We start from the raw sequence: 18370 nt of genomic DNA on the forward strand, positions 1-18370 counted from the left end.
AAAAAAAAACAAAAAAACAAAACCACAAAACACAAATGCAGATGCGTTTGCTCAATTAAAACACACTGTGTGTCTCTTCTTCCGTTGGAAAATGTCCCAAAGGAAAGGAGAAGGAGGAGCGATCCTGCGACATAGGACGAAGCACGATGATGATCTCCCAGACGAAATCGTGTTGGACATTTTAGCAAAGCTACCCGCGAAATCTCTCCTAAGATTCAGGTGCGTTTGCAAACCCTGGTACTCTTCCATAGCTAACCCCAATTTCATCTCTACCCACCTCCTTAATCACAATCATCATAACGATCACGGTTGTGTCATACACATTCCTAGGCATATTCCCGTACTCCTACCTTCTTCTTTGCCTGGTTCTTCACATTCTAGCGATCATGTCTGTACTCTCGCTCGCGACCACACCTTTGAAACCATATCCGAGTTTAGAGTTCCCTTCACTTTTCAATCTGGGTTTCCCCATTTTGTGGGTTCATGTAATGGCATGTTGTGTTTCACTAGTTCTAGATCATGGTCTAATGTTGTTTACTTGTGGAACCCCTGTATTAGAAAATTTAAGAGGTTGCCCGATAGCCAGTTATTTATTGCGACACTCGGAATTGGGTTTGATTCCCAGAATAATGATTTCAAGGTTGTCGGGATTCCACGGACTTTTGCTAAGCCTAAGCCTCCCCCTGAGGTTGAGGTGTACTCATTAAGTTCGGATTCGTGGAAAAGAGTTGAACTTGGAATCTCCTGGAGACCCAATGTTGTGTCCCACAAATTTAATTGTGCTTTGACATTCCCATTTGTGTGTGGACATTTGCATTGGATGATAGAAATGATAGAAGAAGGAGGTGGGCAAGAGAAGCGTGATACTTCTATGATTTTGTCATTTGATGTCAATAGTGAGAAATTCAAAGAGCTACCACTTCCTGATGATGAAGGAAATTGTATTACGAAATGTGTTACATCATTCAAGGGGAAACTGGCCTTGATTAAATTTGGAAATGGTACCCCACCACGTATTACGCTATGCTCCATTTGGGTGATGAGGGAGTATGGTGTGATTGATTCCTGGAATAAACTTTGTGTTCTATCAATTGAAAATCTAACCGATTTAATTGGTTTCACCAAGGATGGTTTACTTATTCGAAACAGGTCCAGGCCAGTATCCATCAACAGTGAATTAGAGAGCAAAGATAAGTCTGTTTTAATTGACCCCGAAACTCTACATGAGAAGGAGATTAGCACTCAAGCTAAATATGGTTTTGATGAAGCTACTTACATGGAGAACCTTGCTTTACTAGATGGAACAAATGTGGTATCTTACTAAAAAGATGGTGCTATATGTATAAGAAGTGATGTCATTACAGGTATGGATGAATTGAAATCCTTGTCATGCTTTTACTTGAAGCAATAGGCATGTTAGTATTGTTAAAACCATACTTGTGCCCCGGATTTATATGATCCTTTTATGGTTGTGGCTGTTATATATTATATTTATTTTTTATATTTGTTTGTGGATGGTTGTTGCACACAGTGGACAAATAAAACCATAATTGGCCAACATAACCCTTTTTGCTTGCTTGTCAAAAAAGACAAAGAAAGTACAACTGAGAAGAACTGGGAAAGCTGGAGCAAGAAAAGCCAAAACCCCTCAGGTCAACCAACGGGAAATCTGGAAATGGGAAGCAAGCTGGGAAACTTTCATACGGTCGCAGCAAAAAGAGAAGAGCTATGAGAAAAAAAGGAAACGACATGTCCCTGGAACAACCAGGCGCTGAACCAACTTCAAAGGGTAAAAAAGAAAATTAGTAGTACCCCCAAGAGCCCGCCACTGTGCTATAAAAAGGGGGGAAAGGAAAAAGAGAGGAGGTCAATTCGAAGGCTTAGATCATTCGTTAGGATACTTAGAGTTATTTCTCAAAAGTCTCAAAAAAAAATATAGAAGAGACTCTGTTAAACCAAAGGGAAAACAGAGGAACCTGTTCCCGGGATCCCAGAGACAGCCACTACATTACACGCTCGGATTCAACGAATTCAAACTTTGCAAGTCTTTGAAGTGGTAAAAAGAACTAAGTAATAGCTCTACAACTTAAAAGTAATGACAGAAGAGATTGGAGGAGGATAAAATTGGTTGGGTTAGGGGATGACTGGATATGTTGGATTTATAATAAGAGTAGTATTTTTGAAGTTAAGCCCTGCTGTAAGGCTCTCATAGAACTTAAAAGGAGAACGTCCACTATTTTTCCAAACTTGAAAATGGCAAAAACAATAAGCAACAGGGGATTTTTCATGCGTGTGCTCTACTAGCTGGCAGGTATATTTGGCATGATTGCACCTAAATGTGTTTGCTTCATTCTTTATGCTTCTAGAAAGCAGAATAGGTTAAAGAAATGAAGAGGCTTGTATTGTCTTTTTAGTTTTCCCATCTATCTCTTTCTTTTTTTTCTTTTTTTTCTTTTTTTTTCTCTCTCTCTCTCTCTCTCTCTCTCTCTCTTTTAATGTGATTCTTCATGTGGGACAGTATCTTGTCTGTGATGGAGATTTTTTTTTTTTTTTTTTTAATTCATTTTCAATGCGTTCATTGCCCTTTTTATCTGGATTTTAGGAGCGGTAATCTGAATTTGTATCTTGATGTGCTTCCACCCATTGTCTATTTTAATTGATATGTTAGTTGTTGGAGAGAGCTGCAAAATTCCATCTTGATGTGCAGTAGTCTATTAAATGGATAAATCACATATATATTATCACTGTTAATTATTGCAAAGTTTAAACATCATTACTGCATAGAGAATTGCTGTTTGCAAAGGGAATAACACAATTTGATTTCTTTTGCTGGAATTAAATTTCATCTGATATAGAAACAGTCTTATGAATCTAGCCACCTTTGCCATTTTGTATTTGATTGAAATATGCCAAATTGCCAACAAATTAGGAAGTGAATTTTTATGCTGCCAAGTTCTGATGTGCCCTGCATTGGTTAAATCATAGGGAAATTGCCTCCATCTCCAATGAGTTAACATTATTAGATGGTAAGGAACACTCACTTTCCTTGCAAGTGCAATATCTTTAGATCAGGACTGAGTTGACTTTAGATGGTAGCCTAGTTGCATGTCAGACTCAAAATGCAAGGAAAGTTTTTTTTTTTTTTTTTTTTGGGTAAGCCGGGAATTTTCTGTTTTGCACAGATGGAAGGTATTTTTTTTAATTTTTTATTTTATAGAAATTTGAAGAGAGTAAGCGTTGTTGAGCGTGAAACATGCATGAGTGCTTCCTTTGTTCCCAACATGTATGAGATATTCCACACACTTTGTCTTGTGTCAGCCTTTACATGTATTGGAGTATCAGATGGCTTATTTCATAAGTTGTGTTGAATCCAAGAGTTCTGCAACATTGCTAATGTTACGAGGACAGTTTTGTTTTTGGATTGAGTATTACATGTACGGTCTGTTGTTGTTATTATGGTCAGCCATATAAGAAGTATACTGAGAGTAAGTGTTGTGTTAGCATATATGTATCAAAGTGACCCCAATGCTCTTCTCAAACACAAAAAAAATAAATAAATAAATAAAAAAGGTGACCCAATGCATACTTGTAGGTGCTGAGCATGGCCAATTGAACAACATTATTTTTTTTTTTTTTTTTTTTGAGAAAGAAAAGAACACACGCACAAGGGAAATGGAATGTAGTTCTTAGACAATCAGGTTCTGCTAATTCTGGCTATTACACATTCATCAATCAGCTCCCATACTAAAAAAAAACTATGCACGTTCATTTTTCTACAATTGCTGCATCACAATTAAGTTCAACAGATGTCCTTCAAACATTTAGCCATCATCTAGAGGATTAGCTGAATGTTTTTCCTCCCAAAAAAATTTCTAAAAGCCCTAATATGAATATCATATGATTGTATGCCTACTTGGCATGTATTTTTCATTTGTTGAAAAACAGTTCCTAATATACACTACTGCAAAAAATTCAAAACATGAAGATTTGGAGTTAAGAATCTTGTGGTTCAATGACACTCTCTAAATTACATTTCAAACCCTATAATTAAAGGTGAAACAAGTTAAAACATATTGTTTCTTAGTACTTGCCTAAACCAAGCAAGACTCTGGTTTGTGGGGTTAAGAATCTTAACACTAACTGTATGCCTACTAGACATGTATTTTTCGTTATTAGGTGTGCTAAATGCTAAAATTTAGCATTTAGTACACTAAACACAAAAAATCACCTTCATGAGATGTGTCAAATGCCAAATAAATTTGGCATTAGCAACAAGAACATTCCAACAATAGCATTGTACAGATAAGCATGTAATTAATATTTTAGATTTTTTTTTATATTCAATTTGCTCTCTCTTAGATCTGTACAACCTCATTCTGCTAACCAGGATCTTGGAGGACCTTGGGATCTGATAATCAAAGTAGCTGGATTTAGGAAAAGAAGGACTGAAGAATTGCCCTTGCCTATGAAGCCATCAACCTTCAAGGACTTGCCATTTTCTCGGGTGGTGCCAGTTGTGCAGCAGCAACTACTAGTCTACTAGTGCAGCAACACAGGAAGCACTTGTGAGACAGCCTTAAAAGCTAAGAGTTTGGGATTCTTCAGAATTTTGTTTCTGTGCAGCAACAGTAGTATAGTTCAGGCATGTAAACTCAAAATGTTCTTCTAGATGGCAGGAAAAGACTATGGTTGCAGATCTTATAGCTTTACAACAGCAGGGCCTTGTCTGTAAAGCTTTTTGTGTTCCCAGAGCTATTTTGAGCTCGGTTTATGGTTTAGCTGATCTAGCAGCCAATATTCCAGGACATCACAGCTGGATTCATCCAGATATTTTGTAACTGTTTCTGGCTTTTATTGGTATAAAATAAAATAAAAATTGCTCTCGTGTGACGTTGGGACTTCGGGAACCAAAAGGAAATAATAATAAAAAGGAGGAAAGAATAGAAAAAGAATATTTAAATAAAACTATAAAAGAATAAAAGATGTGATGTAAGTGACATGTAAGTGACATGTCAAAATATCATTTTTTTTTTAAACATCTGATACTAATGATTTTAATGAAGTTTTGGTTCAAAAGAATAAAAAATAAAAATAAAAACCAGCTTAGTTGAAATGGGTTTCCAAATGTACACTTAGCGAACCAAAAAAAAAAAAATTAAATAAGAAGATTTGGAGTTAAGAAATCCCTCCTGAAGACAACATTTTTGTCCAGAGTCATTCTAACATGATTATGCATCTTATATGCCCTTCCTTGACCCGTATCATTTATTTTGGCTCTTTTGGAACATTTTGGTGGTTTACAATAAATTGATTTTTCAACAATTAGGCAATTCAATCTCTCTACTCATTCTTGCAACTATCCATTATACTTGTGAATTTTACTATAATGCTTATAACACAAAAGTTTCACTTACTAAACAACTGAGTTGGATTTCATGGTTCCATTCGCCTATTGGCTATTTGAAGTCATAACTTGAATATAGATGGTAGCTCCAAAGAAAACCATGATTCTTTGGGAGCTAATGGTATTTATTAGAGATTAATTAGGTTATTAGATTGTCGGTTTCTTGATTAACATAGGATGTCAAATCAACAATTTTTGTGGGATTGGTGGACATGGTGCAGGATTGGAGGTGATTAACCGTGGAACAAGACCATGAACAATACAAGTATGGATTAATGTGGTATATTTCAATATCTTAATAGATTGATGTTATGGAATAATTAGTTCTTATTATAAAAAAGATAAAAAATAAAAAAAACTCTTCAACTAGTAATTGTAATGGTTTATTTGGTATAGATTATTTTTATTGGTTTTTTCCCCTATTTAAAAGTAGGCTAGATAAAAGTATAAGGTAGAAAGGTGTAGATTCTCCCTTAGGTGGGAGAAAAACGTATTCTTAAATATTTTTTTTCACCTCAATTTTTTTTTCTTTTTTGGGTGTCAATTTGGGGTATCCCTAATTTACAAACCATGTAGCAAAATACCCCTATTTTGAAACTATTTAACAAAATTCCCTTGTTTTTTAAACTCAATTTTAACAAAATCGAGTTATGTGTAAAACTCGATATCCTCAAAATCAAGTTATATGAATATTTTTAAGTGAAACTTGACATTAGTAATATTGAGTTCCACTTAAATTTTCAAAAAAAAAAAAAAAGTGGCAAAATATGCATAGAACTCAACATTGCTAATGTCGAGTTCCATCTGTAACTCGATTTTGTTAAAATCGAATTTAAAAAACAGAGGCATTTTGTTAAATAGTCTCAAAACAAGACATTTTGCTGGATAATTTGTAAATTAGGGACAAATGCCCATTTTTCCCGTCAATTTGATGCCTTTTTTTTTTTTTTCAAACATATTTCAATGATATCATTACTGTCATCTACAAATAAAAAAAACATAGCTTTTTAGCTAATAAATCATTTATTTATTAGCTTAATTATAATAAAAAATTTCATGTCAACTTGGAAAATAAAAACCTCATAAACTAAAAGATTTACTCAATAGAAACTAAAATCAAACATGTAAAAAAGCTAATCTCATTGATTTTCCTCTTTTCTTTTCTCTTAAGTCTTGATAACCAAACAATATGAAAGCAATTTAAGATGAGATCAAATATCTAAAAATTCAACCCGTTATACATTTTTCAACTTTTGTTTCTTTTTCTTCCCCCTTTTTTTCCCTATCCTAAGTTAATACGAAAAAGCATATTTAAGGAAAAAGAAAAGGAAAATACCCTATTATACTCATTTACTTCCATTATTAGATCATTCTTTACAATTGTTACAAAAATTTTTTTCCTGATATATTTGTCGAAAAACTCTTAGGCTGCTCTCCCACATTTGAACCCCACCAAGAATTTAAAGAGGGAGCACTATTCTTCGAGCTTTGGCGTAGGGATAGCAATTTTGCCCTACCTCGTTTGACCTGTCCCGTCCCGCTTTGCCCTGCGCAGGTTTTGCCCCCCCTGCAAAGGTAGTGGGAGTGGGATGGGGCAAGATTTTAGCCCGACACCACGGACTAGGACAAGGATAAGTTTAGACCTTTTAGACTCACTTTGCCTTGTCCGCCCTGCGTTGATAAGGGCTAAATTTTCTAGAAAACCCTACTATTTAAACAAACATATCATCAACTTATTTTATTCTACCCAATGCGACTCTCGGCCTCTTTTTTCTCTCTAGGTTGGAAATAAAGTATCAATTTTAACGTTTTCTTTTGTCTTTATTAGAAACAATTTTTTTTTTTGATAAAATATTAGAAACAAATTTATATACAATTGAATCATTGATTTTGTATTATAAGATTTTTTTTTTTTTGTGTGATATTTTATTGTTAAACACTTGGATAATATTGTTCATTTTTTGCTAAAAATTATTTTGATTTAATGGGATAAATTTATTTGTAATTTCAAGTATATTAGAAGTAGTGCTTTCAGAGGTGGGATAGGGTTTCGCAAGGCTCCAAGGGTGAGGTAAGACAAAACCATATGGGATGGAAGCAAAGGCCTTATCCTTCCACCGCATCCTAACCCATTGCCATTCCTTCGTGTACCTAAGAATTACACCCAAACGCGCACTAAAGAGCTTCATCAGTAGACCAATGTTAACCCAAACATTGCTCACAAGTCAAAACACAATCACAGTATCTCTCCCTCTCTTTAGAAAATGTCCCAAAGGAAAGAAGCCCAACCACCAATGATCCTTTGATGTAGGACGAAGCATGATCTCCCAGACGAAATCGTGTTGGAAATTTTAGCAAGACTACCAGTGAAATCAATCCTAAAATTTAGGTGCATTTGCAAAACCTGGTACTCTTTTATCACTAACTCCAATTTCATCTCCACCCACTTGTTGTGCTACAATCATGACGATGGTTATGTCATACACATGCCTCGTTCTACTTCTTTACGTCGTTTTCACAGTCAAATCTGTACAATCACTTCTGACCGTACGTTTGAAACTATATCAGAGTTTAGAATTCCTTTAAATTTTCAATCTGGATATCCCAAAATTTGGGTTCATGTAATGGCATATTGTGTGTAACTGATCATAGGAAATTTGCGATTATGGATGTGTACTTGTGGAACCCCAATATTAGAAAATTTAAGAGGTTGCCCGATACTTGCTTGACCCAGTTACGTACTGTGAGACTAGGATTTGGGTATGATTCCCAAAATAATGATTACAAGGTTGTCAGGATTTCATGAACTCATGCCAAAACTATTCCTCCCCCTGAGGTTCAGGTGTACTTATTATGTTTGGATTCATGGAAAAGAGTTGAACTTGGAATCTCATGTCGGCCCAAATTTAATTTTACTTTGACATTCCCATTTGTGAGTGGACATTTGCATTGGATGATAAGAAAGATAGAAGGAAGAGGTGGGCAAAAGAGGTGTTTTACTAATATGATTATGTCGCTTGATGTCAATAGTGAGAAATTCAAAGAGTTACCACAGCCCGATGAAGGAAAATGTACTAAGGAAGATCTTGCATCATTCAAGGGGAAACTGGCTTTGATTAAATACGGAAGTGGTGTACAACCATGTAGCACACTATGCTCCATTTATGTGATGACAGAGTATGGTGTGCTTGATTCCTGGAATAAACTCTGTGTTCTTGCAATAGAAAATCCTTCCAATTTCATTGGTACATTCACCAACTATGGTTTACTTCTAGTTCAAAAATGGTCTCGGCTGGTCTCTACCAATAGTGAATTAAGGAGGAACTATAAGTCTATTATAATTGATCCTGAAACTCTACATGAGAAGGAGATTAGTAATCAAGTTGATTTTCGTTTAGATGTAGCTGCTTACATGGAGAACCTTGCTTTACTTGATGGAGCAAATGTGGTATCTTACTGAGAGGATGGTGCTATGTATAATAAGTGATGTCATCACAGGTATGGATGAATTGAAACCCTTGTCGTGCTTTTACTAGTTGCAGTAGGCATGTTAGTATTGTTGAAACCGTAATTTTTGCTCCAGATTTATGTGATCCTTTTGTGGTTGTGGCTGTTCTACATTAGTATTTGATATTATTGTTGTTGTTGTTGTTGTTGATTTTTTTTTATTTTATTTTTTTGGTGTGACCAGAAGTATTTGATATTGTTTGTGATTTATTGTTGCACACATAGTGAACCAAAAAAAAGGAAAAAAAAAAGGGTACGTGAAATGTTGTCTTCTCGGAGGGGGACGTTTGGTGGGAGAAGTAGCAAGGGGGTTGGAACGCAATCCCCTGGTGTCTTATGTGGTGTTTATCAAGAGAAAGGAGTGGTTGTTGTTGTTTTGATGGGTAGGAGTTAAGAGTGGCAAAGTTGAAAGATTTATTGTTAAATTCTCTAGGTCGACATTAATCATTTGTAGTACTTTTTATTTCCTATTTTTCTGAAATCTTCATTTTTCAGTTTGTACCTATGCCCTATGTACACTTTCTGTCATCCCGTGTACTTGGGTAATTACATTTATGCTACTCTTAATCAGGTATTTATTTTAGAACTTTATTAGAATTTTACCTCAGGCTTTTTTTCTTTAGTACTTTTTTAGATTGATTGACTACTTTGCAAAACCAATCATTCTCTTCCTTTCTTGATTTTCTTGATTCTTTTAATTTTTGTTGGCTCCCTGTACACTCCATGTGTACGAGGGTGTCCCTCTTTTGATATCAATAAAGCTTATTACTCACCAAAAAAAAAAAAAAGTATTTACTTTATATATATATATATAGTCTCTCTCTCTCTCTCTCTCTCTCTCTCTCTCTCTCTCTCTGTCAAAGCTGAACCTTGTGGTCTATCTTTGTGGAAACATAATTAGAATGAATGTTAGAGGTTTTCCAAACTCACCAAGTTTAAGGTGGGTTGTGTTTCTCATATTCGCTTTTGGCTTGATCCCTGCATGATCCTTAAAGGGGCCCTTCTGGCACCATTTTGAATTGCACTAAATAAGGACACTAATCAATTAAATGGCACTTTTCCAATATCATTGGGTAATTTGAGCAACTTAGAAGTGTTATTTCTCCGCAATAACCAAATTTCTGGTCCAGTTCCTCAAGAGATAGGAAATTTGCTAAAGTTAGTAGTGCTACAATTGGATACAAACCACTTCACTGGCTCTTTGCCTCAAAACTTATGTCAAAGTGGTTCTCTTCAAAACTTGACTGCTTTCAACAGACAGTTTATAGGTCCAATACCCAAAACCTTGAGAAACTCACAAGCTTATTCAGAGTTCGCCTTGAAAGAAACCTTTTCTTGGGAAATATATCTGAAGATTTTGGTGTCTACAACAACTTGCAGTACATGGACCTAAGTTACAATAGATTTTATGGTGAAATCTCACAAAACTGGAGTAGGTGCCCACAGCTAAACACCTTACGAATTGCTGGAAACAATATTACAGGTGGCATACCACTTGAAATTGGAGTCTCAATTCAACTCAAATTGCTTGATCTTTCTTCTAACCAGATTCCAAAGAAATTTGGAAAGTCGACATCTCTGTTGAAGCTGATGTTGAATAGAAATCAACTTTCAGGTGATATACCTCTAGAGCTTGGTTCATTAACAAATCTTGAATATCTGGATCTATCCACTAATAGATTCAACAATTTGATACCAAATATTGGGGGCCTTTTGAAACTAATCTACTTGAATTTGAGCAACAACTATTTTAGTCAAGACATTCCCTTTCAAATATGTAATTTACCTCATTTGTCCCAACTAGATTTGAGTTATAACTTGCTTGAAGGAGAGACACCTTCACAAATTGGCAATCTATAAAGCTTGGAGCTGTTGAACATCTACCATAATAATCTCTCTGGTTTAATTCCCACTACTTTTGAAGAATGCATGGTTTGTCAAATGTCAACATATCCTATAATCAGTTGGAGGGTCCTTTTCCCAATAGCAAAGCATTTCAAGATGCTCGAATAGAAGCATTAAAAGGGAATAAAGGACTATGTGGAAATGTTACTAGACTGCAACCTTGTGTGGAAGAAAAGCATATTTCGAAAAAGGAACACAGAGTCATTTTCTTAATCATTTTCCCTCCTATGGGAACTCTTCTACTTGTATTGGCATTCCTTGGAATTTTCTTTTTTTTAAAAGGAAAAAGGAATGGTCCATATAAATACCAAACAAATGCTGTGGACATTGAAGAAGTGTTATCAATATCAAATTTCGATGGTAGCGCAATGAACAAAGAAATCATTAAAGCAACCGAGGATTTTGATGCCAAGTTTTGCGTTGGAAAGGGAGGGTTTGGAGTTGTTTACAAAGCAAAGTTAACATCTAGAAACATAGTAGCCGTGAAGAAGCTCCTCCCCCTTTGTGATGGTGAGATTCAATAGCAAAAAGAGTTGCTAAATGAGATAAGGGCATTAATAGAAATACATCACCGAAACATTGTAAAATTGCATGATTTTTGTTCACACTCAAAAACACTCATTTTTTATTTATGAGTACCTAGAAAGGGGTAGTTTAGCCACTATTTTGAGCAATGATGGAGGTGCTAATGTTGAATATTATCAAAAGTGTGGCACATGCTCTGTCTTATATGCACCATGATTGTTTTCCACCAATTGTTCATAGGGACATATCAAGCAAAAATATTTTGCTAGACTCTGAATATGTGTCTCATGTTTCAGACTTTGACACAGCTAAACTTCTTAATCGAGACTCCTCTAATTGGATTTCACTTGCTGGCACATATGGATCTGTTGCACCAGGTAATATATTTAATTTTTTAATCAATGTAGAACATAGAGAGTATATGAGCACATTGGCGTGATATTCTGTTTATTTGCAGAGCTGGCTTATACAATGATGATAACTGAGAAATGCGACATTTTTAGCTTTGGTGTTTTGGCTATTGAAGTAATCAAAGAAAGCATCCAGGTTAAATCATCTCCAATCTATCTACTTCATTTGTGGAGGAGAGTTTATTGTTGAAAGATTTGTTAGACATATGCCTTTCACCTCCCACTCTTGAGGTTGAGAATCAATTGATACCGCTCGTCATAAAGCTGGCAATTGCATGCTTGTGCGCTAATCCAGATTCTAGACCAACTATGCACATGGTTTCTCAGGTGTTGTCAACCCCAAGTGCAATAATTTCCTAGACCCATCCACAGTTTCTGCAAGACAAGCAAGGATATGAATCGAATGGAATGTATATTCTTTCAAATTTATGCTTGCTGAAAGAAACTGCAGGTTTAAGAAAATGTAATGCCATGAGTACTACAGCTGTTAATTGCAAATATTTGTATATAATTGCTGGTAACACTAAAATTTCCGGGCAATGTGACTTTGTTAAAAAATAATTACAATTTTAAGAAAACTTTGAGACTAACACTTACAAGCTTTATTTATTATTTTCATCTATTATTGTTGCCCCAAAGAAGGAAAGGACAAGGACAAGAACAATACCTCTTAAGTCCAAGTGTCCGACCCATCTCAACCCGCATTGCCCTGTTGCCACTCGTTGCTAACATTTTGTTCTACTATCAATTGAGTTTTTCAACTTTTATACCTTCAGATCATATGATCTTTAGATCAAAATTTGAAATACCAGTATTTAAACTTGTAATGCACACAAAAGTATTGTAATTAAAGCATTTCGTAGACTTAAAGGTTAAAGCTTTATTTTTTATTTTTTTTCCCTTTTTTATTTGTTTGTTTGGGAAGTATAAAATTATAAATACAGGGATTTGACTTCCAAATCTAACTTCATAGGTGAGGATAGATGCTATTAGACTGCTTAAGATCAGGTTGGTATGAATATGATGCACGAAGTAAAAAAGGGTGTGTATGATAATATTACTAAACATATTTTATTTTATTTTGCATGTCGGTAACCTTTTTATTTACACGTTTTATCTATCAAACTAAAAGAGATGCAATTGAAACATTCTGTCATGCACCTAATGTCTTCAACTAACAAACCTTATCTCTTTGATAAAAAAAACAAACCCAAAATCTCAGAAAGAGGAGGTTTTCGCATGCACCTAAATGTCTTCTAAATTGTCTTTTTAAACAAATAATAAAAAAAACTCGTTATTCCAAACTTTTCTAACAAGTGCCTTAAAATTCAGTCCACCTCGTGATTCAAATGGAATCCGACATTTTCATTCTATGATTTTAGCGGGTGTTGAATATATTTTTTCGCATCCAGTTTAATTTTTTTTTAACTCTTTCTAATGGTTAATGCTTTATCTCGTACGTAACTGCACCTTTGCCTAATATGTGCCTTAAAATTCAATCCACCTCGTGACAAAAATTTTATGAAAACTTAAACTACTAAAGTTTGCTGGAATGAGATAGAAAATTAAGAGAAAACTTAATTTGTATATGGGACATTCTTACCTACTAAAGTTTGCTGGAATGAGACAGAAAATTTCGTAAACTTAAAATAAGCTCATCAATAATCAAATCACCAATAAAGTTTGCTGAAATGACATAGAAAATTAAGAGAAAACTGTGTATGGGACATTCTTACCTCTGAACATAATTTTTTTAACTGAGATGAACTAGCTAGGGCAAGTCAAAAGAGTTAGAGCGCAGCATACAAGAAATTTAATTGGTGAGCTTTTTATTCCGTATAATCACCTTGATGTTCTACTCGCATAAATTCACATGGAACTGGTGCATTTTCAATAATTTTGCGGGAATCACATGAAAAATACGAGAAAGACTTTTTCCTGTATGCGTGTGGAAAAAGACTTTGGAAGTGGGACATTGGGAAATAAGCATAATTTTCAGTTGACGGGAGTCAATAGAGTAGAGGCGTTGCACACCTTTATTTTCTAGTGGGACATTTTTTCTTTTTTCAGCGTGACCACGTATCAATTAGTGGAGCGTTTGATTCTGTTAGACACCCCCCCACAATTCGACACCTACTTTTAAGAAAACCGATAGCTACTAATACACTTTTAACTTTTAAGTTACAAAATAAGCAAACCCAAAATTTAAGAAAGAGAGTATGAATAATAAAGAAAATTTAAATTATAGGTTCCAGTTTGCTTGATTGATAAATTATTTGGTTATAGACTTCAATTTTCACCTATACAAAAAACTAATTGTTGTCTTAGTATAATGAAGATAAAGAACAATCAAACTCTCTAAAAAAAAGAAAAAAAAAATTGTCGTAGGTTTCAATTCCCGCTTTTACTAAAAACCAATTATTGTCTTAGTTTAATGACGATAAAGAATAATCAAATTCTCTTTTAAAAAAATTTATATGAATCTCCCCCAAGGTGTTATTCATCACCCCCCCCCCCCCTCTCTCCAAACAAATGGCTTAGGCCTTGATGAATCAAACCATATGGCTTTCCATTAATCAAGACTGAAAAGGAAGGAGATGAGACACAGCTCATAACCCTATCCACCCAAATCTCCGGGAATCCCATCTTAAGCATCACCCTTTTCAAAAAATCTCATTCTACCTTGTCATAAGCTTTACTGACATCCAGTTTCAAGGCCAGTGTTCCAGTTTTGCCTTTCTTTCTTCATGCATCGTATGTAAGGCTTCATAGGCCACCAACACATTATCTGTTATTAATCTTCCTGGCATAAAAGCACTCTGGGTTGGAGATATAATATGGGGCAGAATTTGCTTCAACCTGTTAGCTAGCACCTTTGCAATAATTTTGTAAAATACATTACAAAGGCTAATAGGCCTAAAATCAGAGACCTTAACAGGATTTTTAATTTTTGGTATGAGCACTATAAAAGTATGATTAAAGGCAGGAGGCATGGAACCAGAATTGAGAAATTCAAAAGCAGCAGACATAACATTATCACCAACAATATGCCAAAACTTTTGGTAAAAAAGGGCATTCATACCATCTGGTCCAGGAGCCTTTGTAGGTCCCATTTGGAACAAAGCTGCTTTTATTTCATCTGCAGTGTATTCACTGGACAGTATTTGTTGCATTTCAATGGACACCTTTTGTTGTACTGCTTCTAGTCACTCCTCAATCTGGGTGCATGAACCTGTGGAAAACATGTTATTAAAATATTCCATAGTTACCTCTGCCACTTCTTCTATGTCCTCACGCCAACTACCCTGTGGGTCCAAGATCCCTTTAATGTAATTCCTCTGCCTTCTCTGAGATGCTTTTGAGTGGAAAAAACCTTGTATTTTTATCCCCATGTTTGATCCAATTTACCCGAGACCGTTGAGCCTAGTATACTTCCTGCTTTCTCAGCCATTCATCCAGCTCCTTGCTTGCTGAATAAATTCACCTCTGTGCTGTAAAGTTGGAGGAGCACTAGTCAACCATTCAATTTGCTTCTGTAAAGCCTTTATCTCATTTGTGCCAGGATGAGTTTCAGATGCTCCCCAAGCCTTCAACTCTGAACTACATTCCTTTATCTTCAACTGACCGTCTCTAATGCCGTCTCACCAACCTCACTGTTTTCCCAAGCCTCTTGGACTACCTTGGCGCAATCATCCCACAACAACCACACTTCTTCAAACTTGAACCCACGTTCTCTTCTTGCATGTCGTCTCGGAGCTGCATGGTTCTGGAGGATCAATGGAAGGTGGTCCGATGCATGCAAAATAATGTGCATAACTGTAGTTCAGAGAACTTCAACTTCCAAGCTTCATTAGCTACAGCCCTATCTAGCCGTTCCTTAGTGTTGGCATCCCCGAGTCTCCTATTATTCCAAGTAAAAGGGTAACCAATGAACCCTAGATCAGCAAGATGACAAACCTCCAAAGCTTCTCGGAATGCATCAAGCTGTCTAGGTGGAGCTGGTCGACTACTTAACTTTTCCGTCGAACTCAACATCTCATTAAAGTCCCCAATGCACATCCAAGCACCATTAACATATGAGGCAATGTGAGAAAGAAGAGTCCAAGACTTAAACCAGTCTTTTGTCTCTGGCCACCCATAAAACCCTGTCAGTAGCCATCTAAAGCCATCACTTTCGGTCACCCAAGCAGAAATTTGGTTATTCAAAATTTAAACACATCCAACCTTATATCTTCCTTCCATAGCATAGCAAGACCACCACCCAACCCCAGTTTTTTAACAAAAAACTTATTCTTGAATGGTAACTCACTACATCACTGCTTTATTCCTTCGATATCGAGCCGAGTTTCCATGAGGAAACAAATTTCAGGAGCTTGTTCCTTCACTATTTTGTGAAGACTACGAACTGTCCAAGGGTTTCCAAGCCCTTGGCAGTTCCAACTTAGTAGTTTCATTGCTCCCGGCAAGGGTGGTCATCCACCCCGCCGATGTGTTAGCTGCGTTGCCATCTTCCTTGTCAAACTTGGAGTGTTTATGAAACAGAGTTTCTGCATCTCCATTGCTATCTGGATTCATAGCCTCTTCCATACCTCTTTTACCTGTAATGGACTTCATTTTAAAATTAGTTGACTCTATTGGCCCAACATCCATTCTATTCAGCTTGGTCCACATTGCTTTTGACCTATTGGGCTTTAACTCCACCTGGCCCAAACTTGAATTGGATGTGTTTTCACACCGTTGGACTCGTCATTTAAAATCTGGTGCACATCTCCACTAGGCGAGAATATCGGCAAAAGATCATTCACGTTTGAATTATGGGCAGCATTAACTTCTGAGATTTTTTCCTGAATTTCAGGACCACTCCCTCCAACCACGCAGTTTCCATTCCGAGGTTTTTGGCCTGCCCTGTAGTCTGAAGCCCTAGCCAACGCCGTCACCTCTTCTATCCCCTCATCGCTCGCTGTGGCTAGTGCATCAGTACGACCCACCGGCTCAAACCTCATCGGATTCTCTTTGCTTCGACGTGGAGGAGATTTGCTCCTTCCATTATCAGCTTTCAGCCAATCTCCGTATTGATACTCAACAGTAGCAGCCGCCTTTGATGCTGAAAAGTGCGCCGAACAATGTCATATATCATGACCAAGGATCCCACAATAATGACAAAATAGTGGTAACCTTTCATACTTATACGTAACCCAGTGACGTTTGCCGTCAGACCCCAGTAGAAAGCCACCTCGTTGAATTGGTTTGGCAATAGGAAGGCTACCCTAACTCTCAAGAAGAAACTTTGATCATCTGTGCGCCGTCGACGCTCCACATCCTCTACTACACCCATCTTATTGCCCACCTCCGTCGCCACCTTTGGGGACATCATATCGAAAGGAACCCCCCAGATTTGGACCCACAGTGAGGCATGCTCCAAGACAACATTGTTTTTTTAAAAAAAAAAAAAAATTGTTAACTCTTTAAAAAGTCTTGTAAGAATGTTATTAGGTAGAAAATGTAAATTGTCCATTTTTAAAATATGTTTATATTCCTTAATTCTAAACTCTTTGGTTTTTGTACACAACAACTCACTTGAACAGAGATTTATAATATGGTCTCACTTTTGATTAAAAAAAAAAAGAAATAAAATCATCTCTAAAAATAAATAATTTAGGATTTCAATTGTAGAATCTAATTGAATTTTCTCTAAACTTTATCTCTCTCTCTCTCTCTCTCTCTCTCTCTCTCTCTCTCTCTCTCTCTCTCTCTCTATATATATATATATATAGATGACTTATAAATTTGAATTGTTTTTAGTTATACAAAAAAATTAATGCTCGTAAATATAAAATCATTCAAACTCTTTCTTCCTCTAATTTTATATATAGTGTTAGATATATGATTATATTTTTTTATGATTTATTTATATTGGACTCATCGTTTTCTACACTAAATTAACTCATTTGGCACAAAAATTAAATTTTTTGATTAGATGGGACATATATATATATATATATATAGATGACTTATAAACTTGAATTGTTTTTAGTTTTATATAAAAAAAAGGCTCATAAATATAAAATCATTTAAAATTTATGTTTTTTATGATTTATTTATATTGGACTCCTCGTTCTTTTATACTAAATTTACTCATTTGACACAAAAATTAAAAAATTTAGATTAAATGGGACACGTCACAAAATCAAACTCTAATTGAAATCCAATTTTTAGATTGAATTAACTCACTTGGCACAAAATTTTAAAAACTTAGATTAGATGGGGCACATGATGCAAATTTATACTCTAATTGAATTCTAATTTGAAATCTAATTAAATTTTCTCTCAGATTTACCTATTATATATATATATATATAGATAGATAAATGCACAAGAAGTATAGATAATTTATTTATTTTTTTCTCCTCTCGCTAGGAGCTTTCCTTCTCACCTAGGGTGAGCCGCCTTCCTTCACCACGCTTTTCATGTGGCTTTTTCTTTGTTTTCTTTCTTTTCCTTCTTCTACATCCCACTCTTTCTTCAGAGTTACTAGACCAAGGGGCCGAAACCTTGAACACTAAGATGGACACCGAAGTTATTGATCGTCTACAACAGATTAATTTAACTTCAGAGGAAG

The 18370-nt window shown here is 35.6% G+C and overlaps 2 protein-coding genes across 4 annotated transcripts in view; both read left to right on the top strand.

Moving 5' to 3' along the window:
* Positions 1–18370, top strand: part of LOC112031904 (F-box/kelch-repeat protein At3g23880-like) — a 35187-nt gene continuing 16817 nt past the window's right edge. For 2 of the 3 annotated variants that reach the window (XR_010625999.1, XR_010626001.1), the window contains exon 1: positions 1–1364. Coding sequence is in view for 1 of the 3 variants with exons in the window: in XM_065766033.1 (XP_065622105.1) it covers positions 92–1324 (1233 nt within the window). In the remaining 2 variants the exon portion in view is untranslated. Of the gene's footprint in view, positions 1365–4387; positions 4884–18370 lie in introns of those variants that run through there. The other variant, XM_065766033.1, reaches the window with a different exon arrangement.
* On the top strand, positions 7459–12291 carry LOC136064371 (MDIS1-interacting receptor like kinase 2-like). The gene is made up of 3 exons (XM_065766034.1): positions 7459–8902; positions 11638–11718; positions 11799–12291. The coding sequence occupies exons 1-3, from the start codon at positions 8839–8841 to the stop codon at positions 11939–11941; spliced, it is 288 nt and encodes a 95-aa protein (XP_065622106.1). The 5' UTR covers positions 7459–8838; the 3' UTR covers positions 11942–12291.

The sequence above is a fragment of the Quercus suber genome, unplaced genomic scaffold (genome assembly GCF_002906115.3).
Source record: "Quercus suber isolate HL8 unplaced genomic scaffold, Cork oak 2.0 scaffold_675, whole genome shotgun sequence".
Taxonomy (NCBI): domain Eukaryota; kingdom Viridiplantae; phylum Streptophyta; class Magnoliopsida; order Fagales; family Fagaceae; genus Quercus; species Quercus suber.

Bases quoted from the DNA above. Each gene is read 5' to 3' on its own strand.
- LOC136064371 (XM_065766034.1), top strand. From the start codon at position 8,839: ATGGAGCAAATGTGGTATCTTACTGAGAGGATGGTGCTATGTATAATA. The intron at 8,903-11,637 runs GTATGGATGAAT...CTCATGTTTCAG, and splicing joins AATAAGTGATGTCATCACAG to ACTTTGACACAGCTAAACTT. The intron at 11,719-11,798 runs GTAATATATTTA...GTTTATTTGCAG, and splicing joins ATATGGATCTGTTGCACCAG to AGCTGGCTTATACAATGATG.